General features: G+C 38.5%; 1 protein-coding gene across 1 annotated transcript in view; it reads left to right on the forward strand.

The window, feature by feature from the left end:
* The first annotated feature begins 456 nt into the window (after window positions 1-456).
* The window catches only part of LOC134680301 (insulin receptor-like), a 114417-nt gene continuing 87219 nt past the window's right edge, over window positions 457-27654 (forward strand). Inside the window, exons 1-2 of the mRNA XM_063539411.1 lie at window positions 457-819; window positions 17467-17603. Of these exons, the coding sequence (XP_063395481.1) occupies window positions 17510-17603 (94 nt within the window). The 5' untranslated portion in view covers window positions 457-819; window positions 17467-17509. The remainder of the gene's footprint in view (window positions 820-17466; window positions 17604-27654) is intronic.

The following is a 27654-nucleotide window of genomic DNA, read 5'->3' on the forward strand; positions in this document are numbered from 1 at the left end:
TTTATTCAAGCCCAGGATTGCTGTCTGCATCCTTGAAATTAACGGAGTTTAAAAAAAATACGGTGTAGGTACTCTGGCTTCTGCTCAACTGGTAAAAAAAATCATCGTTAGTGCATTATTTCTCAGTTCCAGATGGTCTGAACCAAAGAGCTAAGGGCAAAGTCTGAGCCTAGTGTCTAATAGGCTTGCTACACGGTCGCCGACAAACCCCCAAACCGCCTGGCCTTGGTCTGTCCCGGACCGTGTAGACGGTTGTTACCAACAAAATTTGACCAAAACTGTCCAAGGACAGACCAAGGTCAGACGGTTAGAAGGCTTGTCGGCGACCGTGTAGCAAGCCTTTAAGGCAAGGATTGGTATTATTGGTAAACATAAACAAACTGCATTTGGCCGGCTCGGCTGGGCTGCATAAGATGAGGCGCGAGCTCGGCAGTTCGGGCCAGCAGAAACAAACTCGCCAGCCGCATTCCTCGACTGGGTCTGTCTGTGACTGGGTCGAGCGACTGCGGCGCCCCTCGCGGCGGCCCCGCGCCGCGCTCGGAGCCCCCCGCGCGCTCGACCCGCCTGTCTCCCCCGAGCCCCGGCTTGCTTCTTTCTACACTTCAGTCGTTCGCGCGCGCCTTTTGCGATAACTCATCTATATGTTGTTCGCTTCTTATCGCGTGCTGTGTTTACAATACTGTGTTGTTATTACGAAGATTAACCAGGCAGTGATCAGTGTCAGTGACGGAGTGTGAAAAATTGTACACCATTTAGTGAAAGGATTATTTGTGCACCGTTGGCGATCGGCGAGACAGCCACGGCAAACGCCGAGCTCAGGTAGTATTCCGTTTCATATTAGTTTTCAATCTCATTACTTAAAGCTAGGCTAATCTCGTTCGTTGTGGTCCGCCGAGTGCAGAGCGTTGGTGTTAAACGGCGCAGGTGGAAAAACAGAACCACGTGATCGTGTGTATCAATCGACCGTCGCCCGCTCTCCACGTGGTAGGCTGGGTGTAAACAACTGCCCTTCTCCGCCGAGCTCGGTCGGCGTCGGCACTCCTAAACGTCCGTACTTAGGTACGCACCGCTGTCTCGGCACGGCTTCGCGCCGCGGCCCTGCAAGGTAGGCAAGGCCCATTTTGTATTAAGTAGGTACTTACTACTTATGTACCTATTTGCTACTTAGTTTTGCTACGAATCATAACAACAATCGCTCCGATGCAGCGATCTCACTGTCTGTATTTGCTGCGTCGAAAAACATTCTATGTTCATGGGAAAATTATGTTTATGTTAAAACCTACCTACCTAATAGATAGGTGGGTCGTTCTACCGTTTCGTGCCGATTTGGTGTCCGAGCCCACATCAAGCCTTAAAATTATAATTTTACACATGTGGTTATTTTTAAAAGGTATGTTTATATGGTATGGAAAATGCGCCAGTTTTGGAATTTAGCTAAACCTAATGATCTATTAAATAAAAATTAAAAACATGCGAAAAATTCATTTCCCTCGACATAAAATGGCGTACCATTGGGTTCAAAAAATTAAAGACACTATTATTTGCAGATAAACCCTACTTTCCATTATTGTTTATAAATAAGCAAATAATCAGTATTATAATGGTACGTGGTACGGATTTTTAAAGTTAAATTATCATAGAGAGAACGCACTTTTTAATTTTGTCACGCGAAATACTTCATTTTCACTCTAAAAACTTGCCACTCATGCCAAATCTAAACGCGCCTTTATTCACGAATACCTGTGATTGCTACGTGTTTTTACTACCTTAGTCTACCGCAATACGTCAACGAAGAAGGTTTCGCGCTCTTGATTTAACAGTAATTTTGGTTCTCCTCACCGGAAAGGCACTTTGTCACGGTTACTACTCATTTCTATCCATTAAGTAATTTGGTGCTATCTATTGCAAAAAAAAATCACCTTGTTAGTAATCTGTTAGCATTTCTTAGCATCTTCATTACATTTACTTGGTGACATTCTAGCCTTAAAGACGATAAAGAAATTTAAAAAAACCGTCGAAAGTTCATTCCACTCTAATTCATTCCTCTCCATTTCTTCCAATATTTTCGGGTGAGGGAAATGAACCAGTTTGGAAGGAAATGAAAAATAATTTTGTATGACAGATGTGATACCTTTTTATGTTTTTAGCCGACAGCCCAAGAGTTATATGCACACATACGCTCTCAAATCATAACTCTCATGTTTTGAAGCGTGTGTATGTACCATTCTTTCGACTTCGTTAGACCGTTTGACAGAGTTTCAGGGTATAGGTTCTTACCTATACCCGACACTATGTCATGGGAATCCTGTTGGTTGTGGATATTGCATATAAATAAGCAGATAAGCGCGTAAGCGTAAGTAGTCTCTTTTTTCATGGCAAATATTGTAAATATATCGGATAGATACATCATATTTCCAACATTTTATAAATGCGGAACATTTTGGACAGGTGACCCTATTGAAACTTATCAACGCCTAACTTATCTGCTAATTAAAATACTGAAAACTTTTTATAGTCCTTGAATAAAGCTCAAGAGCGAGCCCTCCGAGGGCAGATATTTATGAGGAGGGTCTCACAAAGATCTGCTACCGAGAGCTTCTTCTTGTGCTAAGTTAAAAATACGGGTTGGCCGTATCAGGGAAATTTCTTGTAACTTTGTAACCGTTTAAAGGCCAAGCTTTAGAAAAATCTAGAAAGTTCATGAAACAATGGTCCAACAACATCTAGAACTGGAGAGGAGCGTCCCATTCCCACCCCTTTCTGCGAGTTCCGCTAAGAAAGAGTAGGCAGCTCGGAGCATCCGATTGTGGCGCGCCTTCCTGCAAGGCTGAAAGCCGAGCTTTCGCAGGAGAGTAGACCTTAAATTGTTTCAATGCCGAAATGCAACCGATGCCGAAAGGCGAGCTCCGCATGAGGTGTTCAAAATTTCTTTTAACTATTGGCAGCGGGCACAATCGTGCGAGGTCAAAGACTGAGTTTCAGTGGAGCTGACCTCAAACAAGAACCAATAGCCGAATGTATTAAAAAGCAAGGCCGAAGGCCCGGGGGAGCTTCAGATAGGGGCACATTTCCGTACAAGGCCAAATATCAATATGTAAGAGTGCAGAACTTTGCTAAGTGAGGCCAAAGGCCGAGGTCCGCATAAACGCTGAAGGCCCAGTCCGTCTGATCACGTTGCGCTTCCATAGAAGACCAAACTTGAGAACTAAGAGAGCTTGAAATTTAACCAATGTGATCTCGGACCCTCCTGCGGCTTGACCTTTGCATTTTTCCTCGAAAGTGCGACTTGTTGAGTCTACAACCCTATGGAGTTTGTTATTTATAATAAGTATTTTGATTATTCGGGCGTACTCGGCCCGCGGCCTCTACCTACACAGGGTTTTGGTGTTTCGTAGAGTACGCTTTTCGACCTCCAACGGCTTTAGAGCTCAACATCGTGTTTGCGGTCCGCTAGTTTGCTTTTTAATATACAACTATTTGTTCGTCTCCAAGCTCTGCTGACATGCAGCTTTACTTCGGCCCGCCGTTCCCTTTGAAACGGCTTATCATGGTAGTGTCCTAAATGAAATATCTGGCCCACTTCATTATTAAAAAAACAGCATCTGCCCTTTACAAAGACGGCCCTTTTTAAATTATGCAGCAGTTCTCTCCCGAATAATATCAAAACTAACGAATGTTTTTATAACAATTTATAGATAATTTAAGCTTTTTTAATTTCATTTATGTATGCAGTTTTTTACATTACAAATCTAATTATTATATGTTTCTAGTTCTGACAAATAATAAGACCGAAGAGGAATACTGAAACATCGTAAAAAGTATTGTTAAAAAGTAGGTTATTATATTAAACAGGTCAACAGGGTAGATATACTTTTTAAAAGCCAAGCTATTTATGGTTCCATCGTTTAAAATATTATCACTTTGATTTTGACCAATAAAGTTAATTTATATTTAATCTAATTTCATTTCCTTCTATTCGTGTTTCATTACCTTCCCTTGGTTTTTCATTTCCATCTGTGCCTTCATTACTTTCCTTATTTGTTTTCCAAAAGTATAACTAGTGTATGGGTGCCTTTCTTAAAATAATATACACAATACGTATACACAGTCGCAATATCAAAATCTACACTGTAACTTCAAAATAAAAAAAATCTCCAAAAAAGTGGCAAATCGGCACGAAACGGTAGAACGACCCATGTACATATCTTAGGTAGGCCAAAGTCAAAAAATACATAAAGTTAATAAAATAGGTAGGTACAAAACATCAACAGTCATAGTCGATACAATAGGCTACGCTATTTTTTGGCAAGCGAAGATTCATTTATTCGACCTTCCAGTCTCCAGTAAACTACGCAGACGACCTACCTAGGTCACTTGTGTATTCATTAAATTGAATGAAATCTATCTTAAATGAAAGTAAACAAACAATTTGTACATTTTCGGGTAGTTATAACATTTATTGGTTATCCAACCAAATACTAAACCGCCTGGATCAGTCACTGAACAACCTAACTTTAACCTAAATTATTAGATCATGTAATGTTTTCATTTGAGGGTAGATTTTGGGTGCGTATCGATGGCTATAAACATTTTTATTATAATATCAGTTGCAATAACGCTTATTTAGTATAATTATTAAATAGTATAACAACACTTAATATATTTTCATATGATATAAATTATCATTTTATATAAAGATTAATTGATCTAATAACATTTAGCATAACATTCTTCAAGTATAATGCATATTTTCTATACTGAATTTATGATATAAAGTTATTTCATCTAAAGAAGAATTGTTGATATAATGTATTAGATATATAATTCCACATTTACTATTACACACTACAAAAAACGATTATTTCTAAATATAACGAACTGCTATTTATAACTAGGTAGGTAAGGTTAAGAACTGCGACCCCTACACAAAACCAACCGCTACCAGAATACTAGGTTAGGTTAGGTTAAGAACTGCGACCCCTACACTAAACGAACCGCTACCAGAAAAGTAGGTTAGGTTAGGTTAGAATTGCGTCCATTACACAAAACAAACCACTACCTAATCTGCGTTAAACATTTACATATGTCGTCATAAAAATACCTTTACTATAATATTATACCGAATAATACTTATATAATAATACTTGTATAATAAATGAGCATTATATCACATGATCGTTATAATAAATGAGTGTTATATCAAAAGATAATTATACAAAATGATATGAAACATTTTAATAATATACCAAATGTATATTATACAAAATGAGTTATTATATTTTCTGAAATTATATTAAATGTTGTTATATCTACAGAAAATATATTAATTATTTTTATATCGATCATTACACACTCGATTTTATTTACTTTTATTTATATAAATACCTAAAGATACAGACAAGTAGGTAGGTGTGAACGTGAACTACGTGATCAGATATGCCTAGCTACCTACTAGGTAGGTATTACAGTGCCCAAGGCTTTGTTGTTGTTGTAAAAACACTTCCTGATTATGAAATTTATGGACGAAGCGCAGTTGAAACCATAAAAACGATTCCTACCTATTGTTAGGCATTTGCTTTAATCATGAACAGCAATCCTTTTACTCCACGGGTTAGGGCTCCCCCACATCTAGCGTCTTTCGAGCGTCAGCGTCTGGTCAGCGCTATGGAAAATGACGTCGCTGCGCAGTTGCGTCGAGCAGCGGCCATAAAGTTGTAGACGCCGACGCTCGAAAGACGCTAGATGTGGGGGGCCCTTACTGTAGAGTGGAGTGTAGACTACTGTAGACTCAAGGCTGCTATAATTGCTATAAACCATGTACCTGTCAACGTGCAATAATGTCATGAAACTAATATCGCGATATTCGCGATTGCTATTGTAGCTCTCTCTACCAACCCAAGTCTACTCTGTATACCTACCTTATCACAGAGACAAGTGTGCTTATTATTAGGCTGCCTTCATATTCGCTTCAGTGGAAAGGCAGCCTACCGTACTACTAGCTACTACTACTTAAATTGTGACAGGAGATAGCTCTTGTCACAATTTTAATATTCATTTTATTGAACCTCGAAATAGGTAGGTATATACTACCTAATGTAGGAAACTAAGTGAAACTAAGAAAGTAGGCCAATAGCGCTGGAGATTGGATTTTGGTCACCTATTTATTCATGCCGCTCTTATTAGTGAAGTGTCGTCACCGTCAATCATTCACGGTCATATTTATTTACCCTGAAAACTAAATATGTACATCTCATTTGGGTCTGGGATACATTCACTGTGGATTATCATGCATATAGGATATGGGGGTACCTTTGATTCCCATAAAGTCTTGTCATAATGTGTTGTTTGTCATATTATCATTCGTTCTAAAACTGAAATTGTTAACTTTTCAGGATTTTCGTAAGGTTATCCTATAGATAAATTAGGTTTGTTATATGGCAAGGTTACGCGTCTGAGCAAAAACAAAATTATGACTAACGAAAATTCTAACAAGACAATACATTATGACTCAAAACTTTTTGAGAAACAATAGAGACTCATGATATGGCCATCAGTGCCATCACACACGTATCTTTAATTGAGAATACGAATCTAGACACGCGGCAGCGTGTCAAGCCAAGTTCAAGCAAAGGAACTGGCTAGCCAGCGCCGAGTGTAATATTACACGAACCACTTGGTGCCACTTTTGACCCTTCTATAACTCAAAACATCTTTGACGTAAACTCATAAAACTACGTGTGTTTATTTATATCCATAAGGATATCTAGAAGCCCAAATTTCATGAAGCTAGCTCAAACGGTTATAAAGGTATGAAGGTCAAAAAGTCGTAAATTTTAAGACTGACTTATGACTTATAGTACCTAAACCTAACCTACTTCCAGATGACCTAGAAGGATGAAATTTGGAATCCAGCTTGGTTATTGTGTGTAACCGTAGGAAAAAATCTAAAAATAAAATAAAGTTAAAAAATAGGGGGGGTCCCCATACAAAAAAACCACTTTTTATTGGGACTGACATATAAGTACCTAAACCTAACCTACTTCCAGATGACCTAGAAGGATGAAATTTGGAATCCAGCTCGGTTATTGTGTGTAACCGTAGGAAAAAATCTAAAAATAAAATAAAGTTTAAAAATAGGGGGGGTCCCCATACAAAAAAAACATTTTTTATTGGGACTGACATATAAGTACCTAAACCTAACCTACTTCCAGATGACCTAGAAGGATGAAATTTGGAATCCAGCTCGGTTATTGTGTGTAAGCGTAGGAAAAAATCTAAAAATAAAAAAAAGTTAAAAAATAGGGGGGGTCCCCATACAAAAAAATATTTTTTTATTGTAGCGTTGGAACCGTTACAAGCAGATATTTGAAACTACCCCAATATATGTATTATTATATTTGCTATATTAAAATAAAGTTTAGTCAAAAAATAAGTGGTGTCCCCATACAAAAAACTTGTAATACGCTCTAAACAACCGGCCAACGGTGTGTCGTCGGCGGCGCGCGGCACCACATAATTATACAAAGAACAGAAGTAAAAACCATACAGCGGAAACACAAGAAAAAACATTAAATCTCAATACCTGCCTAGTTTTCTTTACAAAAAGTATTGATATCCCACCAAAAACATAAATGTAAAAAAGGAGAGCCAAGTTCAATACAAAAATTATGCTTGGCTGTGGGGCTCGCCGCAAAAAGAATGGAGATCTAAATGAGTGCCACTGCCAAGTTCTATGCAAAATCCAAATATGTATTTATAGGAACAAAATAACATTATAAACAAGTATTAAACTCTATTTCTTTGCTTTATTGGATACCTATAACAATTGCTGTTATTTAAAAAAATGTGAGATCTTAAAGTAGGTTAGATTTGGCTTGGCCAGGTTTTATCAGAATTACAATATAAATAAAATGATTGATATAATGAAAACTGGCCAAGTCAAATCTAACTTACTTTAAGATGTCACATTTTTTTAAATAACAGCAATTGTTATAGGTATCCAATAAAGCAAAGAAATAGAGTTTAATACTTGTTTATAATGTTATTTTGTTCCTATAAATACATATTTGGATTTTGCATAGAACTTGGCAGTGGCACTCATTTAGATCTCCATTCTTTTTGCGGCGAGCCCCACAGCCAAGCATAATTTTTGTATTGAACTTGGCTCTCCTTTTTTACATTCATGTTTTTGGTGGGTATTTATATTCTCTGATTTCCGACAACAATCTAAGCCCAAGCTGCTAGCTGGACCTTCAGCTTTCTTAAGAAGCGTGTGAGCGTGTGTCCTTTTGTGTGAATCCCTGTTAATATTGTTCTGGCGTATTTATATTTGTATAATTCGGCAATGTTGAGCGATATTTGAGCCGTAAACTTGATGCGCAATAATAAATAGGTAGGTACTTAAGTACATAGGTTTAGGCGCCTAATGCCTACCTATTTTGTGCGTACTTTAATACTTTTACTACGCACAATGTCATGGCTTATGTGGGATTGTAGCATATTTTCAAGCCAGGTGCACGGACTATCGACTATTATTGTAGGCATGAATTTATTATGAAACAACGAGCCTGTTTCATAAAGCCCGCAAGGTCATAGGTTATGGGCGCCAGGTGAGACAAGGGCTGAAACGACTATTAATAGAATTAATTCATCTATTGTGGTTATTTTACTTTATTCTCATCTAATAAATTCATAGGGATGGATTCTTGTGAACAATAGACAATAGGTATTCGTTTTCTAGACAAAATAATTCCAACCTACAGCTATGAACGAGTGGCATTATAGAAACAATGTTTTAGAGGAATTTATATGAGAACGTACCTTAAAGTATGAAGGGTTTTCGAAACTCGTTCCCAAAGAATGCAGCATTGAATTTTATGGAAATTGGTCAAAAATTATCCCGGTCCCGTGGTTTTTGGCGATGGGAAACTCCGCCGAACAAAATCAGGTCGAGCACACGGCTGATACGATTATAAAAACGGTTTTATACCTGCTCCAACAGGTAATAATCTTTTATATTTACTTAACAAGTCATTGTAAATTTTGGCAAACGGTAGGGACTGATCCTCAAAAATGTCAATCAGTCCCTACCGTTTGCCAAAATTTATTTACGAAACAACAAATACGTACCTAATATGTAGATTTTTTATAATCTTATCCTATTTGTGTCTGTCTATAAGGTAGTAGGATTGACTTTTAAAGTGTAGTTAACTATTTAATAATAAGCAAACACGCAGAAACAGTTTTCGGCTAACGCAGTACGCAGTTAGCGTTAAAAATATATGATTCTCAGTAGCTCTTATTTTCTGGACAATAATCAATAGGTATCATGTTAAGCACAATACCACGTCGGCCTAATTCGCAAACCTCGTAACTCCTCCGGGGGAGTTACGAGATTTGCGACTATAAGTATTGTTTTCCAAGGTAGCAATTACTAATTTCCTTGAAATGGAGTTACCAGGTTTGCGATTTAGGCCGACGAAAACATAGAGCTGGAGAGGCTGACTTGACTGTTAAGTACTGAAGGCTCTTAGAGCCACTTGTACCATCCGACTAACCCGGGATTAACCGGTTAAACCGTTAACCCAGTGTCATTTTGTACTGGTAAACTATGGTAACTCCAGGTTTACCCGCTTAACCCCGGGTTAGTGAATGGTGCAAAAGTAGTCCTTAGATCACAATTTTCACAAAAAGAAGTCGCTTATACCTCGCTATTATTGAATCCAACACTTACAAGTGAATCAAGATCGAGTAATCCAGAAAGTTTTTTTGGGTAGTTTAAATACAGACGGGTTGACAGAACTTTTGTCTTCTCAATGTAAACTTTGTAAACTTACCTTTTATTTCGCAATACGTGTTTTTGTTGGTCGGCTATTCTTTTCATAATTTTATTGGGGCCACGTAGTTGTTCCTCACTACTTTGATGCTGTATTAAATGTACATATACCAATTAATTTGGTTAGAATCAGTCCAGCTCATTTACAGAGGGATTGATCTGTTGCCATTAGAGTTTCCTTTAGTACTTACTTTTATTATATGTGTTTACATATTTAAATACCTACCAATAAATCATAAGAAATTCGGCGTGAAAAATTACTTACAGCGGCATTGAAAATAAAAATGTTGAGAGAACGATAAGCGAACGCGTGCAAGCAACGTACACTTAACTACGTACCTGCATTAAGTCTTATCAGGACAATATTCTGAAAACAACACACAATAATAGGTATAAATGCTTTGGATTTACTACAATGATTATAGATTTCTCATTTAGGCGTTATGTTATGTTATGTAATTGTACATTTGTACTGTATATTCCGCTTTTAACGAGATTGTGTATTAGGTACAGTCAGCAGCAGAAGTTGCTAAGCGAGCTAGGTGTTCAAAATTACCTGGACAAGCTCTTATTCTTTTAACAATAAAGTCGCGTCAAGATCGTTTTGAACACCTGCCCGCTTAGCAACTTCTGCTGCTGACTGTACGCGTTATCCATATATTTTTCTTTCTCTCTGAATACCTATGCGTTGCTGCGTACCTAAAAAAATAAGTTAGGTTCCTACGAGTATACCTACCGAGGTATACTCGTAGGAACCTAACTTATTTTTTACCATTTCGGTGGATATGATAGGGATATATTGTGCAATGTTTTTGGATCCACTTTTTTTAGTACAGTCGACGTCAAAGAGAAATTTACAGCCAAAGTAACAAAAAAATGTTTACACGACCTAAATGCTATGACAATAAAGTCGTGTAAATAATTTTTTGTAACGTTAGTCGTAAAGATCTCTTTGACGTCGACTGTACATGAGTATATGACTTGGACATTTGAAATTGTAAATTGAATTGTGTACATAGTACATACCTTTACCTACCTAAATTTGACATGTTTTTTTTTACTTAATGAGTACTTAGTGTTTACTTATATATAACATGACGATCATTAAGAGATCCTCGGTACCTACTTATTAAAACCCGTATTTTGTTTTGACATGGATATAATATTATGTAAATATTAATGACAATAATGACGATCATAATATAAATTCATGTATATTATTTAACATAATATACATGAATTTATATTATGATTAATATAACATAATTTATAATGTAATTTAATATTATGAGATAAAATATCTAAATCTAAAATCTTTCCAAACATTTGACTTGTTTGCCCTTGTTTCAGCAGCATAAACTGTTATCTATTATATAACAACTTAGATGTTCCCTGACAAAAGTTCCCTGGCAAAACAGGTCATGATTTAAACAAAGTTTAGCAATTTCTAAAACAACTAAAACCATTATGATTTTAGACTGTTTCCTCCGTATAATCTGGTACACACCTGTTCTGCCGACTAGTCTCGGATAACGTATAGGTATTTAGGGTAGGGTAGGTTAATAACCTACCTCAATCAATAACCATGTTTGGAAAATGTTTTGATAAGGATAGCGGATGCCAATACAACCGATAATAAAGTTTGTGACCTAATATGCTTTAAATTCGATGATGTTTGTATCAAATCAAAAATATTTCACTATATAACTTGATATCCTTTAGAGCCAGACATCCTAAATTCGAGACGTACCCACACATATTAAACTTTAACAAACATCAATGCGTCTCGATTTCTAAGATGAACGCAGGTAAAAAACGTGGGTACAGGGACCCCTCTGTCTCGCGTCCTCGTAAGAGCAAGGCGTCGTCCTAGTGCAGCCTCGTGTATTGTCATCGACGAGCAGAGGCGAGTTGGATTTTATCCTGCCAGTTCAAAATGACCTCATGATCCGTAACCACTGCTTTGTCGGAGATCACCCATATACTGGTACGTCTGAACGATAACTCAACATGCGATTACAATGACACCCCAGTGCAACGCGGGTGTAGGGGTGCAATGTTTTGGGAGCGAGGCAGGAGAAGGCAAGACGAACCTAATCGCGCCGCCGCACTGTACTACGGTCTGATCGATCGTGGTACGCTGCGCTGCTCTATTATTTATTACCAAAATATGGCGGCGTGGTGCGGCGTGCGGTCGTTGAACCCCACGACAGTGCGCGTCGTAAACAACTTAGGTGTGTGCAGTGCCCATGCCTGAGGTTGCAGAAAACGCGGGAAACGCTTTGCTGCGATCCCTTCGTCGTAGATATATAGTCTTAAGTTTACTGATATGTACCACTCGTACTGTTCATAAAAAAAATACATTTGTCTACCATATTTACCTTCAGTTATAGAAAACGTGGGAAAAAGTTTAAACCTAATGCGCAATTCGAGGAAAAAATATTAACTCGGGACATTTTTGAAAGAAAACGCGGCAAACGGTAACCTCACGGTGATTTCTTCGTCGTGGGTTGACATACCTAATTTGAAAATAAAATACTTGATTGGAAAACCCGAAAACTACCGGATATTTCTTCGTACAAGTCCTCGCTCTTGTGGAACTACATACTTAGTGGAACATTCATTTGCTTTAAATTAATAGTTTAGAAATAGGGTCATTCTAAGTTAAGAGGTATTAACGGTGTCCATGATACATATCCATACTTTTCTTAAACAATTTAAATTAATTATGGTAATTTCCCTTAAAAGATTGCATTTCCTCTATATACAGTCAATTTCAATTTATTAATTAATTCAGTTTTGTCACAATTGCACCTCAAACATGCAAAAGTCCCCTCCCCTGGCCTGTCCCTTTGCAGGTTTTTCAATAAATCAGTAATTTTATCCAGATGTGTTTCCCATAAATCCGTTAAATGTGATATACTTCATAAACTAAAACAAATATTGACTGTAATGTTATTAATAAAATCCTTTAAACTTTTCTTTTTCATAAAAAATATTTATGTTAAATTTTGTCCCCCAGATTCTATGTCTCCTACCCTGGCCATTGTGTAAATGTAAAAATATTGGGTTTATAGCTTTAATTATTGCCATTTTAATCCCAATAGAAATGCATTTCATTCAATACTAACAACCAACCCTGCGACAGTCATCTTTTGGTTCCGATTGTCAGTCATTTTGATCATTGACCTCTATACTTGACAGTGTTGTTTTATGAAAGTGATATCTCCCCTGGTCAGTTTTATTTCAAAATTATTGATATAAATGCTTAATTGTATTTGTATATTTACTATAGTTTATGCATAGATTATATAAATACTTTAATTTTATTATTTACAATAAATACTTGCACAATTATATCTGATTTGGCATGAAAAAGTCACTCCCCTGGCGTCTTTCCCCTGGCGCATAATTTTCCAAAATGTATAGTGGAGGTATGAATTCCTGTTGAAATGAATCATTACACTTTAATTTGCTCGAATTTCTAAGACGGCTGATCAAAATTTCGATTTTGTTTGTTTTTAAAGAGATCAGGGGAGATACCCTTCTCTCTTTATTACATAGAAAAAGTATGGTATCTCCCCTGGTGTCTTCTAAAATGGTAAAAAATTAAAAAAATGACTGATTAGCTTACAAATATATATAAAAGAGTTGTTTCAATAAAAATATTGTATAATTAGATCAAAATACTAACATTTATGTTGTGCCACTTCTTCATACAAGCGATTACCTCTTAACTTAGAATGACCCAATAGACGGTGATTGGTGAATCAGACTTACTACTTAATAGACTGACATACACACACACTTTTTAGGGTTCCGTACCCAAACTGACCCTATTACTGAGACTCTACTGTCCGTCTGTCTGTTTGTCACCAGGATATATTTCATGATCCGTGATAGCTAGGCAGTTGAGTATACTCCCGTAATATCTTCTCGCGCGTATCTGCTACTAACATTACGGATCCCCAAGGCCAAGGGTCGCTTTCCTGATAGTTATTTTAGTCACCGATATAATACGCCATATGCACTCCACGTGTAGCCTCGGCCATTTTTTATTACTAGGGCGTTTACCTCCATAAACTGTCGCCGCCGTGAATAGTTAATTTTTTTGTTATTACTTTAAGAGAAAACAAAGTCGCTTAATTGTGAGTTAAATAGCTCAGTAATGAGTAATAAAATTTATACTTCAACTAAGTATTACACTCTACAAATTATTGCAGCGTCTTCTGAATTGGCTTTTTTAAAACTTATCCAAGAAGACCAAAAACATTCGCAGGGGCCAAGGGCCAACTCAATGCTTTAAAAAAACTGTGACTAAATCGGCCTGCCCGTTTAGCAATTATTCGAAACATTCATTCATTCATTGATTTGCGTAATGAAATGGAAAGAGATCGCTTTCTAGTCATGAGAACGCCTTCCCTTTGATATTCTTGATTGAACTATCTTAACTTTTTCGTTTTTCCCTTTTGAGGTACGGACATGGACAACAATTCGTTCTAGCTCTAAATCTGTTAGTTTATACAATAACAAGTGCTAATTTTACTAGCTAAGTTATCTTGGATCATATAATCGAAATATTTACGCTTGCTGGTCTGATCGAGAGCTTCACTCTCCGACACACTCAGAATATGCATCTATCATGTACGAAAAATTTGGGCTATTGATTTTGGCTTTAGGCCGGCCGGGGTAATTAATTTTTGGATTAAGCTACAAACTGAACTTCCTTTTTTCAGATGCAAATTATTTTTATGCTAGGTCCAAGTTTTGATTCTCACTGTTCTATGATATAAGTGACGCGGTAAAAAATATAAATGTATAAAAAAAGCAAATTCGTCAATGACTAACGAATAGAAAATACTTGCGTGTATTGACCGGTGATTCATATAAATGGCGTATGTTTACGTAATCTACCAGGATTAGCTGCTAATAATAACCAACAATTATATGGCTAACTTGTTTTTTAATTGATATTTTCCTGTGAGTGATGTCGTGGGAACTACTCCAGCTCCCACGCCAATTATGTACTTGATAACTTCATGCACGTTGTCGGTTCTATCAATGAAAACTCCCAGTTATCAATGAAATTACAACTCATTGTTGCGGACATAAGTTCTTTGATTTTTATTAACTAATGGCGTGGCTTTATTTCAAATATGTGAATAAGAATGCAACAGCTTCATTGTATTTCCACGATTTCCCTTTTAAAATAATTTACTCGTATTTAATATTCTGGTATCGGGAATCCATCTATGTAAATAAATATGAACGCTTCGCCTTGTATTGTTTGGTTCTGGTTTAAATTTTCTGGCGGCTACCGTCCCAGTGAACCCAACTGTTATGCTTATGACGCAAGTTAAGTCATAGTGAAATCATAATTACTTGTGTTAACATAGGTGTACCGCTACTGTTTTATTTAACCTACGTCACGAAGCTGTTACTGCGAGCTCATTATTAAGCCTACGTAGTTAGAATACTTTAACTGAACTGTTCTTTTCAAAGATGACGTATTCCTAGCTCTTTAAGCTAATAATACCGTATTCAATCCTTACTCAGTTTTTTGGATCTTCACGCTTTGCTCCTTTGGGACCAAAGTAACCTTGATATTTAGTGCAATATTGGTTCCTGGAATTCTTTCAGACCATGTACCGTTAAGCAACGCTTTTACGACATCGGACTTTTTAACCGACTTCCAAATCCCAAAGGAGGAGGTTATCAATTCGGTTGTATGTTTTTTATTTTTATTTTTTTTTTTTTCATATTTTTTTTTTTTTTTTTTTTATGTTTGTTACTCCATATCTCCGTCATTACTGGACCGATTTTGAAAATTATTTTTTTGATTGTATGTATATGCATACAGATTGGTCCCGTTTTTGTCAAAATCCAGTTCTGATGATGGGATCCATGAGGAATCGACGGAACTCCTCAAATCTTAAAGGCATACATATGGTGATTTTTGTGTTTTTATCAACAAACCAAGCATATACATTCAAAAACGTGACATTTGATGAAGTGGAACTGCTGATGATGATCAGAACGGAACTCTTCAACGACGCATAGTTCACGTTTGGCGACTTGTCCTCTTCGTTATGTTTGTTAAGCAAGTTTAATTTTTAAGCCACATTTCTGTCAAGCTCGAGTTCTGATGATGGGATCCATAAGGAATCGAGGGAACTCCTCAAATCTTAAAGGCATACGTATAGAATTTTTTGTATTTTCATCATAAAATCAAGCATTTACATTAAAAACTGTCGCATTTGATGAAGTGGAACTGCTGATGATGATCAGAACAGAACTCTTCAACGACGCATAGTACATGTTTGGTGATTTCGAATTTCGATTTTGACTTGGACTGGGACCCGGACTCATACCCGGATCCGGTTCGGACCCGGACTCGGACTCGGACCCGGACTCGGACCCGGACTCGGACCCGGACTCGGACCCGGCCTCGGACCCGGACTCGGACCCGGACTCGGACCCGGACTCGGACCCGGACTCGGACCCGGACTCGGACTTGGACCGGGACTCGGACCCGGACTCTGACTCAGAGACCCGGACCTTGACCCGGAAAACCCCTATGATACCTAAACTAAATAAACCGCTATGATTACCTACCATAAAATGTAGGTATAAAGTATGATGATGCCAAACCCCTCCCGCTCAAACCCCCGTACACCGCACCGCATGCGCCGTTAAGTGGGTTAGGTTAGGTTTGAACTGCGATCCTCACAGAACCGAACAAAAGTGGGTTAGGTTTGGTTAGAACTGCGAGCCTTACAGAAACGAAATGCTACTAGAAAAATGGGTTTGATTAGGCTCGAACTGCGATCCTCACAGAACCGAACTGCTATCAGAGAAGTGGGTTAGGTTAGGCTAGAACTACGACCCTTACGGACACGAAATGCTACTAGAAAGTACTGTTTTTACCTCCTTTTCTACATAGTGCACCATTTACCATAATCTTTCACCGGGCCCCATAGAAGTCGGTTTTTTTTTCTTAAAAATTATATGTAACGCCTTTTAAGTTTTATCGTGTCTGCCGCTTGAATTATTCTGAGAGTAACTTATCTGGAGGTTTGACGCACCATCGCCGATATTGTTTAAACTCTTGTGTAACAATCTAGGGTAGGGTCATTGTCCTGTTAGCCGTAATTGCTTATTTTGAGGGGCGTTAAGCATGGGGTTTGCTTAATCGCGTCGTCAGATCCTTTATTTTCTAGCGAAAGCCAGTGCCCCGTGTATTTAATGGGTTTTTCGATTTCCTTAAAACATGGCAAGAAGACCAAACAGATCTTGATGAGTTAGGCAAGATTACTATATATGGGAGAAAATAGATGATTTTATTGTGTCTTAATAGCTTTCTGATTAGCTATAACTAAGCTTCATAATTCTATTTTCATGAAGAGAGAGACCTATTCACGCAGCTGCGTCTTCGACTAAGTATCGAAAATCTTCCTTTAAGGCTTCGTCACACAGGCGCGTTTTCCGAGCGGGGCGTGCCGCTTTTACATATAAAACGCTCACGCCCCGCTCACTCGTCGCCCGGAAACGGGCCTGTGTGACGGAACCTTTAGACTATGGAAGTACCAACTAGGTATACTATTTATATAAACATTTGTATTTTGTTCCAGCTCGGGTCATGTGGTCAGCGCGGTCAGGCGCCGGCGCGGCGTGATGCGCGGGCGCGAGCTAGCGGGCCGGGTGGCGTGCTTGCTGTTGCTGACATGCGCGGCACACGCCACGGCCACCGAAGTGGCGGCCCAAGAAGGTAACTACACTGTACTAGTACACTACACTGTACCTACATAACTGATCTAAGGTTAGAGCACACCTGATGTATGTGCGTACATGCGGGCGTTGATGTTGGGACACGTGCACGCTGCAATACGGCACGCCGGTGTGCACCTTTATACTACACTTATTATTAGGGTTCCGTACCCAAAGGGTAAAACGGGACCCTATTACTAAGACTTCGTTGTCCGTCCGTCCGTCCGTCTGTCCGTCTGTCTGTCACCAGGCTGTATCTCACGAACCGTGATAGCTAGACAGTTGAAATTTTCACAGATGATGTATTTCTGTTGCCGCTATAACAACAAATACTAAAAACAGAATAAAATAAAGATTTAAGTGGGGCTCCCATACAGCAAACGTGATTTTTGACCAAAGTTAAGCAACGTCGGGCGTGGTCAGTACTTGGATGGGTGACCGTTTTCTTTTTGCATTTTTTTCCGTTTTTTTTTTATGCTTTATGGTACGGAACCCTTCGTGCGAGAGTCCGACTCGCACTTGCCCGGTTTTATTATTTACATGTCTGTACTCTGTGTTAATAAATATGTAGCTTCAGCTGGATTCCATAAACTCTTTGGCGTTCTTAGCTATATTTCTCGTTTTACTCCGTGCTAACAAGTACAATGGGGTTTCTTAGGTAGAACCAAAGTAACATTGTATATTTGATTGATATTTCGGTATGACGAAATTCTAGAATTAGCCTTATTTATGAGCGTTTAGTAGCCAGAAAAAGATACATATATACCGAATAAAATAGATATGTCTGTTATAATCGCAGGTAAAACAATTATTGTTTTCGGTTTCATGAAAATCATACATAATATACACCTACTTAGTATGTTTCTGGCTTCCCTTGGGCTTAGGCTTGTGTACGAACGCCACGTCTGCTATTTTTAAGACGTAATAAGATGAGCATACCTAGATAGATATATATGATAGATATCTGTTTCAAGCAAACTTAAAAGTATGATTCATAATGTTATCATAAAATATTTTTACTTTGATACCTAATGGGTTTTGATTTTTGTCTGACCCGTATAATTAAGTTAATTAATAGCATGGCTGTTTTGTGGGCATGTCTGCCAACACGAAGAGTTGCGCTTCGTGCAAAGTGCGTGCTTCTACTCGTAGTCTCGGAGTAATTAACAATGGAGCCGCCATTATCAGGCGTTCCCCTCTGTCGAAAATAGGCGGCCAATGGTCAACCACATGTCAACCATATGTATGGACTGACGTTTATCTGACATGACGTACCTATACATTTGATGTGCCCCTCCCCCGCAAAAAACGGCAGACTGTTTTGTACCGAAAATTTTAGACATGGCGTCTCCGTTGTTAATTACTCCGAGACTCGTAGTCCACCTTGCGTGCTTACACGCTATAAGTATCCTGGTTATCACTACACCTAATAAAACAATGTCACCCGACGCGTCTGTCTGTGTGTTCGCTATAAACTCAAAAACTACTGAACGAATTTTCATACGTTTTCACCTATCAATATAGTGATTCTTGAGGATGGTTTAGATATAATTTGTTAAGGTTTTCTGTAACCCGTGCGAAGTCGGGGCGGATCGCTATTAAAGTTTAAATATATATCTCAACGGGCAAGTGATTAAGAAAACTTAACTTTTTATTAATCATCAGTTAATTAATCTTACCCTCGGTGCTTGCTGCCTATGACTTAAAGCCTGGGTGGGTTATTATTTAATCTAAGTAAAATCTTGATATTTATCGCGATCTGGCATTTCATACTTCGCCACAGTGCCACCTTTTATGTTATCGACTAAAAATTACAACAGAAACCTGTTCTGGATAACTTTTCAGATTCAAGCAACTGATTCAATAATTGCCGTCGATTGTCTATGCAAACAATGATATATTAGTCCAAATATCACGGCAGCCATATATGAATCTAGCTATTGGGTACACCGAGGGCATCGTTCGGCGAACCATAGAGATCTTACCTCCGATTACAAGTAGTTTCAATGAATTTCTGGGTCACGTTATACTGGACATGCGTTCATAATCGATGCAAAATGTTCCATGAATAATGATAGGGCAGAAATTGTTCGGTTGAGCCTCGTGTAAACAACTCGCGGCCGTTACTTCGGAACGTTCGCAAAAACCGCGCCGGACGTTGAACCATGGCGGCCGCGGGGCCGCGCGGGCGGTTTTATTTTTATTTATGTATTTGCACGGTGCTATTGAAACCGTGTTTGTATCGTACTTATCCGTCAGATAACGATTAGAGTCGATGGGGTGGCACAGTTAGGTAAAACAGTGTTTTGACTTCGTAAATTGGTCCAACGAGAACGTTAGAAACCTTTATGGATGGGGAATGTGACAAATTACAAAGATCTGAAGACCATTAGTTTAAAAGGGCTCTAAAATTCTGCCGGTAGCATAGATACAAACAGTCATAACTATCATCATATTATCAACAAAATATGTCCTTTATTAAATTATCAGTTAACTTGTCGTTATACCATAACATAATTAGATGACATGCCTCTAAGTCAATGTAGTGTATTATAGTTGTACTGTAACATTGTTTTGTATAGTGTGCCGTGTTTCCTCGAGATGGTACTACAGTCAGCCGCAAAAATGGCTAAATAAGCCAAGTATCCATCCAGGCTAAATATTACAACACGCTCCTACTCTCCTAACTTAAAAATTTTTATGCATTTTGTCATCTTTAACCTCTCGCTTGAGCTTCGCTAAGCAGCACCTTCAGCTGCAGATTACGCCGCTGATTCATAGATCCAGACGATCCAGTAATGCATAATTCGAGGTCAATATATACCTGTTTCCCTAGAATAGGCGAATTGGTATAAGCAGTGTTGCCAGATGAAATCTGAAATATTCAGTAGAAGAAAAATCGGTTTAGCAGTAGATAGGGGAAAAAAGCAGTAGATTTAAAAAGTGATGTCTGCAATAGGTAAAATTGAACAAAAAAAAATTATGCTCTGACCTGACACCAACCTCCCATAAAAAAATTGTTGTTTTTTTTGCCTTTTTAGGCCCCAATTTCGCACGGGAGCTTTTTCACCGCGCGTTAAAAAAGCGTTTGAATGACACAAATGGATAATCATCTTGTCAGTAAAAAAAGTCGCGAAATTCATATTTTCTATGGGAAGATATCCCTTTACGCCTACATTTTTCAAATTTGCCGCATTTTTCTACTGACAATATCTGCTTGACCAAGTATATGTATTCACAAGAATGCGGTTTTTAAGCGCGGCGCTTTTTTATCGAGCACTGTTCACTAGACGACACGATACGACGGTATAAAGTAACTAGATGATCCGGTCACGACGAATAATCATTCGTTTTCGAAAAATCAGTAGCTCAGCAGCAAAAAGCAGTAGATCAGTAGATATTTTTAAAATCAGATAGATCTACTGCTTAATCAGTAGATCTGGCAACACTGGGTATAAGTTTGATCTGAAAAACGCAATCTTTAGGTTATCCGTGCGATAGCCTGGACCTCGCGACCCTCGACTCACAACGAATTGCAGTCATACTTATACTTATTATACTAAAACGAACGCTTGATAATGATAAGCGACGGGAAACAGCCCCGAGGCCTAGTATTGGCGCTCACGATTTTGAGCGGACTTTCTTTGTAGCCACGAACGTATAGTAAAAAAAAAACAGCCTCGTTTAAGTTGATTTCGATCATCAAATAAATTGCTATGATTTACTGTAATAGTATATATAATATGTATATTAGCGTTTAATGTCCGAAGTGTCCAAACGCAAATGATGAGGCTAGTTGCCAGTGCCCATAAATTAATTTAATTCATTATTATACGGCTATTATGACTTCGTCCAGTATATTAAAAGACAAAGTACAATATTTATGACCACGATTTTGTATGCGCTATAAGAATAATAAATTAGATTGATTATTGCATTTACTCCGTGGTCGTCGTACCGTATCTTTTCTATACGAACTTAATACATTCAGCAAACATGTAGTTCTGACGAGTCATAGAGAGTAACCGACTTGACCCGTTAGGAAATTACGAGCAACTAGCCTATTGTATCACCCAAGAAACCTGAGATATCTAAGTACTCTTACATAGGAACTTCAGTATGTATTATGTTACCGCTATCCATTAGAGAACAGGTAACAGGTAATATTAAAGCACAAACGGTAGCAAAATGCTTTAATGGAAACTTGTTTCTAGATATAGGTCTACCATTTATTTTTTATAATAAGGTGTTCTACATTTAGTCCTACTACTAAAGGCTTAGTCATACAGGCGCATTTTGCGGGCGGCGTGTGAGCGGGGCGCGCCGTTTTTACATATAAAACGCTCACGTCCCGTCCGGAAAACGCCCATGGTGACGGAACTTTAAGCTAGCTTAAGTTAGAAAAAGAATTCGCTACATCTTTACCAACTACCTGATTAAAGCGATAGACCTATAAATATAGGTATGCAGGTATGATTTAAATTTAGGTATGCTTTGATAATAAAATGCGTTGTTTTGTTTGTGTAGGTACGGCTGGTTATATGTATTTCTACGCTAGTTTGTTACATGGAATGGATTGAAAGGAACGATAATAGCCAAGGCCGATAGTTGGCGACGTCACGTCATTTTCCTATAGATATCGTCGCGCCAATGAATGCGTGTACGTTTCACATTTTTATTGCCACTTCATTAGTAAGTTGTGAACACAACCAACGCCAGCAAGGAATTATGCGACAGAGAGGTGTTATTGTGTCAAAATTATACGATTATCAATGTTGCTTTTGAGCTTTATGCGCGGATTGCTTAATAGTTACAGTTTATTTAAAATTCTGCATCTTATTGAACCTAGACACGATTACACGGAAGCTTCTAGTGGCGATGTGTTTTTGACGTACAGTTTGCCGTGTAAACGCCGTGACCTTCTGTTGCTTTTAGTATGTAGTGGGGTTTGTATTATCCTTTGGCGTCCCAACACCATGCTCAACGACGTACGGCGGTGATGGTTTCCAGATCTGAAATACTTAATATCGCTTTGACCATTTCATTCAACTCCCACAATATCTGATTATGTGGAATCATAAATAAATTATGTTTTTTTTAATTATCGCCGCCGCGGAATTTAATCGGCTGCTGATTTAATCTACGGGTGATACGCGTAGATAATTTGAATATGTATATTGGTAATTTGTCTGCGTCGAAACTCCGCCAAACCGTTGGAGATGAAACAGGATACATATCTGCTACTTCCTCTCTGCATAATACCTGTTGTTTACAATACGTGTAGATACGGCGACCAGCTGTCGGGGTCAATGACCCAGGCCGAGACAACCCCTTTTAATTTACGACCCTCCCTTCGATACAACATTGTTTAGTGCTCCGGTCCGGTAGTCAACATGTTTCTACGCGGTACGTACTACATTTCATAAAATTTTTGACGTATTTATGGGGTTTTAAAAGGTAGTAAAACATGAATCATACATATTAATGGAGTTACAGTTGTACATGTTTGACATCGAGTTAACCCTTCTAAAGGGTTCTTAGCTTTTTGGCTTTTTAATAAAGGCATTTGAATTTAACCGAACCGCATTATTTCCGATGTTTTTTTTTCTGGTTTTACATAAATAACGGTGACGACATAAAATATTAGCGTTATATATAGTATTTCTTCGGCGTTCTCTTTGGTGAGACCTATTTTCTATGGATTATAGCGCCGGAGCTAAACGTTATGACATTTTTATTGCCACTTCATCATAAATTGTTAACACCCACAATGATTCGGAAGTGGGCTATGCGGTAGGTATAGTGGGAAGATGTGATTTTCATGTCAAACTTCAAGTTTTGATAGGATTCTACTTTGGTACATACCTTCTACTCAAGTAGGTAATATTATATCTTATTGCCGGCAACACTTTAATAATATTTAATACTAGCGCAACAAGTAAAATGTTCTTTCAATACTGTTATATATACACATGCTTGTCTTTCTTAGTTCTTTTAGTGGTTGTATTTTTCTTTATGTTATGTTATTGTTTTATGTGCGATACGAAATAAACGAGGGCTTTACATTAGTAGTAGTCTAGTAGTAGTATTAACTGTTATACCGGGTGTGGCCTGTAACATGAGCAAATAATTAAAACATAGATTGTACTCCTCAAACGGTGACACTTTTGTCACTGTTTAGACTCCCTATTTTTCATACAAAATAAATATTATCTTCAATGGACGCCATCGCCACGCCATATCATTGTGATTGACGTTGCTTGTCACGCCTTAAACATAACAGAATTTGCAATACATTGCGTCTTAGAATAAACTTTAAAGCGTATTAAAAATCAAACCACAAGTTATTTTTAAAAGTCGCTGAACAAATGCTGGTCAGTATGAGGAGTACAGTCTGTATTAGTTTAATTTTTTGCTCATATTACAGGCCACACCCGGTATGTAGTTGAAATTACGTTTGATAATAAAAAAATACTAAAATTGGACTGGCAAAAAATCACGTCACACTGACGTTGAATGGAGATTGCCTCATAATTCTAAAAAGCGATAAGATACGACAAGCAAACAAACACCGCTGATAACCGCTCGTTGGCGCCTGCTTGTTTACATTGTTTCGTTTTACGTTTGAACAGCTCAGTTGCCTAATTTGTTTTTTATTTATTTCATTGTAGACAAGTAAACTTGAGTATTAAAAAATCTCCAACGCAATGAAACGGATAAATCGATTTTAATAAAAAACATCTTTTTAAGACTTCGTCACACAGGCGCGTTTTCTGGGCCGCGCGTGAGCGGGGCGCGCCGTTTTTACATACGAAACGCTTACGCCCCGCCCGGAAAACGCGTCTGTGTGACGGAACCTTAAAGGCTTGGCCACACACAGAGCGCGACGCAGCGCCGCGTCCGCGCCGCGTGATGCCGACGCGAAGCCTGGTCAAACAGGGCGCGCGCCGATCGCGCCGGCCTCACGCTCTCAACACGCCCTCAAGGCGCGCGTGAACGCGGCGCGGCCGCGCGGGAACGCGGCGCACCGCTCGCTGCCTAACGTCCGATCCTACTGATGTGACCTTGCGCGACGCGGCGGGCCGCCGCGTTCGCTCGGCGCAGCGCTGCGCACGCGCCGCGCGGACGCAAGGGGCCGCGCGGCGCGGGGCGCGACAGAAGCGGGGCGTGATACCGGCGGGACGCAGTCTGTTTGACGTCGGTAACCTGTTAGCATGTGCCGCGGTCGCGCGGCGTGGACGCGGCGCGGACGCGGCGCTGCGTCGCGCTCTGTATGTGGCCAAGCCTTAAGAACTACAGTTAGAAAAACTACTTTGAACACAGAAAATCATAACTTATTTTCGCTCGCCACTCAAGCGTGAATTATTTGTAATGGTTATTTTGGTCGATATTTCAACAATACTCTTATTTGGTGCGTCTAATCCCGACCTGCACACCACCAGCTAAATTAAACGAGTGGGCTGAGCGTGTGCGTAATATCAATGACCATTCTAGCGAATGGACATTTGAGGAGTCTTTTCTAAAGGGCTTGCCTATTTTGTATGGTGCCCATAGAGAAATAAACCCCTTTGAAAAGACTCTCCTCATTTAGAACATTTTCACCTACATATATATTAAATTACATTTATCCCACACTTATTTGTCATGGCCAAAGCATATTCGATCCCTGCCTGTGCCTTTAGATTCATCATATCAGCTCGTTATCGACCACTGCTGAGCATAAGCCTCTCTTCTAGTACGCCACTAAGATTGCTTTTAAAAAATGAGAAGCTTTAATAACAGCCACTTACCGCTTTTTCAATTACGTTGTTTTAACGGAAATACTATGACTTAACGCAAATACTATTGCTGCTTTTATGCCATACTTTTACTTTAATGTCATAAGTATAAAATGAACTTGCAACGTAATGCTTTCTATGTTGATGTACCTAAACATTTTACAAACTCACTAAGTACGCAACTTCTTTGCGAGTTTCTTGCCGCTTGTTTGCCTTCTACAGTCGCTATCAGATATATCGGAGCGGCCAAGGTGTTCACAATATCTGAACGCGCACTCTAACGTCCTGACAATAGAGGCGTGTTCAGATATTTGTGAACACCTTGGCTGCTCCGATGTATCTGATGGCGACTGTACGTGTACTTAAGCACTTCAGTAACATCAGTCAGTCAAATAAAGACATGCGTTTCGCCCCGTTGTACATTTACTTGTATTTTAAGCTTGACACACACTTATACAGGGTGGAAAGGCACGACGATCCTTTCCGCAAAAGGGGGATTGTTTAGCCTAAGCTCTATATTTTCTCCATAGAAACTATGGTAATATGGGCAACCGTTTCTAAATTATGGCCTTTTAAACATCCATGCAAAAAACTACTTTGTTCTAACCCTAAAAGGTGACAGGGTCAATGAACTTACTTGTAAACAATCAGTATACGACAGGAAATTATGCTTATTTGTTGCCATCTAACCATTCTTAGGTCTGCTTACAACACGGTAAGAATCGTTGCAGGATTTTCGCTTTCTTAGTGGTTCCACTTGTTCAATACTTGAATGAAGTAGTTATGTTATTCCTTAATAATAATAATACTAACCATAACATTGTTTACAACGACTGTTCAAATTGTGACATTGACAACCACTCAAAAGTACGCAATTGTCTTATAAATATCTCTGGTTTCCTTGACTGATAAAAAAGGTTTTAATTTCTTAACACGTTTCACAAAATTATTTTCGAATAATTGGAAACTATCTAAAATAATAAAAATTACAAGTAGATTGTGTTTGACGCACCCCAAATGAACTTGCAAAAATGAAATACTAAGAATAAATCAAGAATAAATACGTCTTAAATACCTAACTAACAAACCTTCTTGCGTGGTAGGAAATAGACAAGACGTCTGATATTTGAAATTAAATTGTCATTGAACTTTACTTATCTAATGTCATATTCTTCAAATAAAAATGCAGTTGTTAGATGCTCGTGGTTATTTAAATTTATGGGGCTGTGTAAAAGATATGGTGTACCAAACGGAATGTGAAACTGCGGATGAAATGAGACATTAAAGGCTAATTGCTGCTTTTGACAATCTGCGGAGGAAAAATGACGAAGAGCATAGTACACTATCGCATGGGCAATGTGCGCGGGCTCGGGTGCGGGCTGCGGCGTACACGGCGGTTATAAGACACGGAGGTACATTTGAACACCGTATGTGAAGATAAGATAGTGTTAAATATTGGCAAAAAGTAATTATCTAAGAAAGTAATAAAATTGTTTGTAATATTTTTGCATTCATTTGATTTATTTGTCATTTATGCGTCATTCATACATCATTGCGATTCTGTCAACGATCGGAAAAAAGCGTAAAGTCCCGAGCTTTCCTGACGGAGATCCTTAATCTAGCCGTCATGTGCACATGTTATAGGGTTATCACCACAGTTAAAAAGTAGAAAATTTTGTATTTTTATTTTTTACTCAATTAACGATTCTTACCATTACCAATCTGGTCTGTATCACTTAAACGACCTAATACTTCCGGGAAGGATCGTCGTGCCTTTCCACCCTGTATACTTGGTCAAGCAGATCTTGTCAGTAGAAAAAGGCGGCAAATTTGAAAATTGTAGGCGCGAAGGGATATCATCTCATAGAAAATTTGAATTTCGCGCCTTTTTCTACTGACAAGATTTGCTTGACCGTCTATAAATATCACTGCGTCGTAATCGATAACCAAATTGTCCATTTTACTATGACCGTAAGTACGTTGACTCCAGTGTTATACTCGTAGAAGCAATCACCCGGATCGGTGATGGTTATTTCCATTGGTTTTGAAACTCATCGCCTCGGACTAACCAATTTAAGCATTATTTAGAGATTCGTAACAACTAGTAACAAGTTCCCGAAATGAGAGATCACACTCATACGTTGCGGAAATACGCTCGGACGCGATGAGAATCGTTTGGGCATGACCCTGGTTAATGAAAGTTATTGACACTAAGGTAATCCCCGCCGGCACTGAAAGTACTTGAGGAAAAAGCAATGACGTTAATCAGAAGTA

This window comes from Cydia fagiglandana, chromosome 3 (genome assembly GCF_963556715.1).
Source record: "Cydia fagiglandana chromosome 3, ilCydFagi1.1, whole genome shotgun sequence".
Taxonomy (NCBI): domain Eukaryota; kingdom Metazoa; phylum Arthropoda; class Insecta; order Lepidoptera; family Tortricidae; genus Cydia; species Cydia fagiglandana.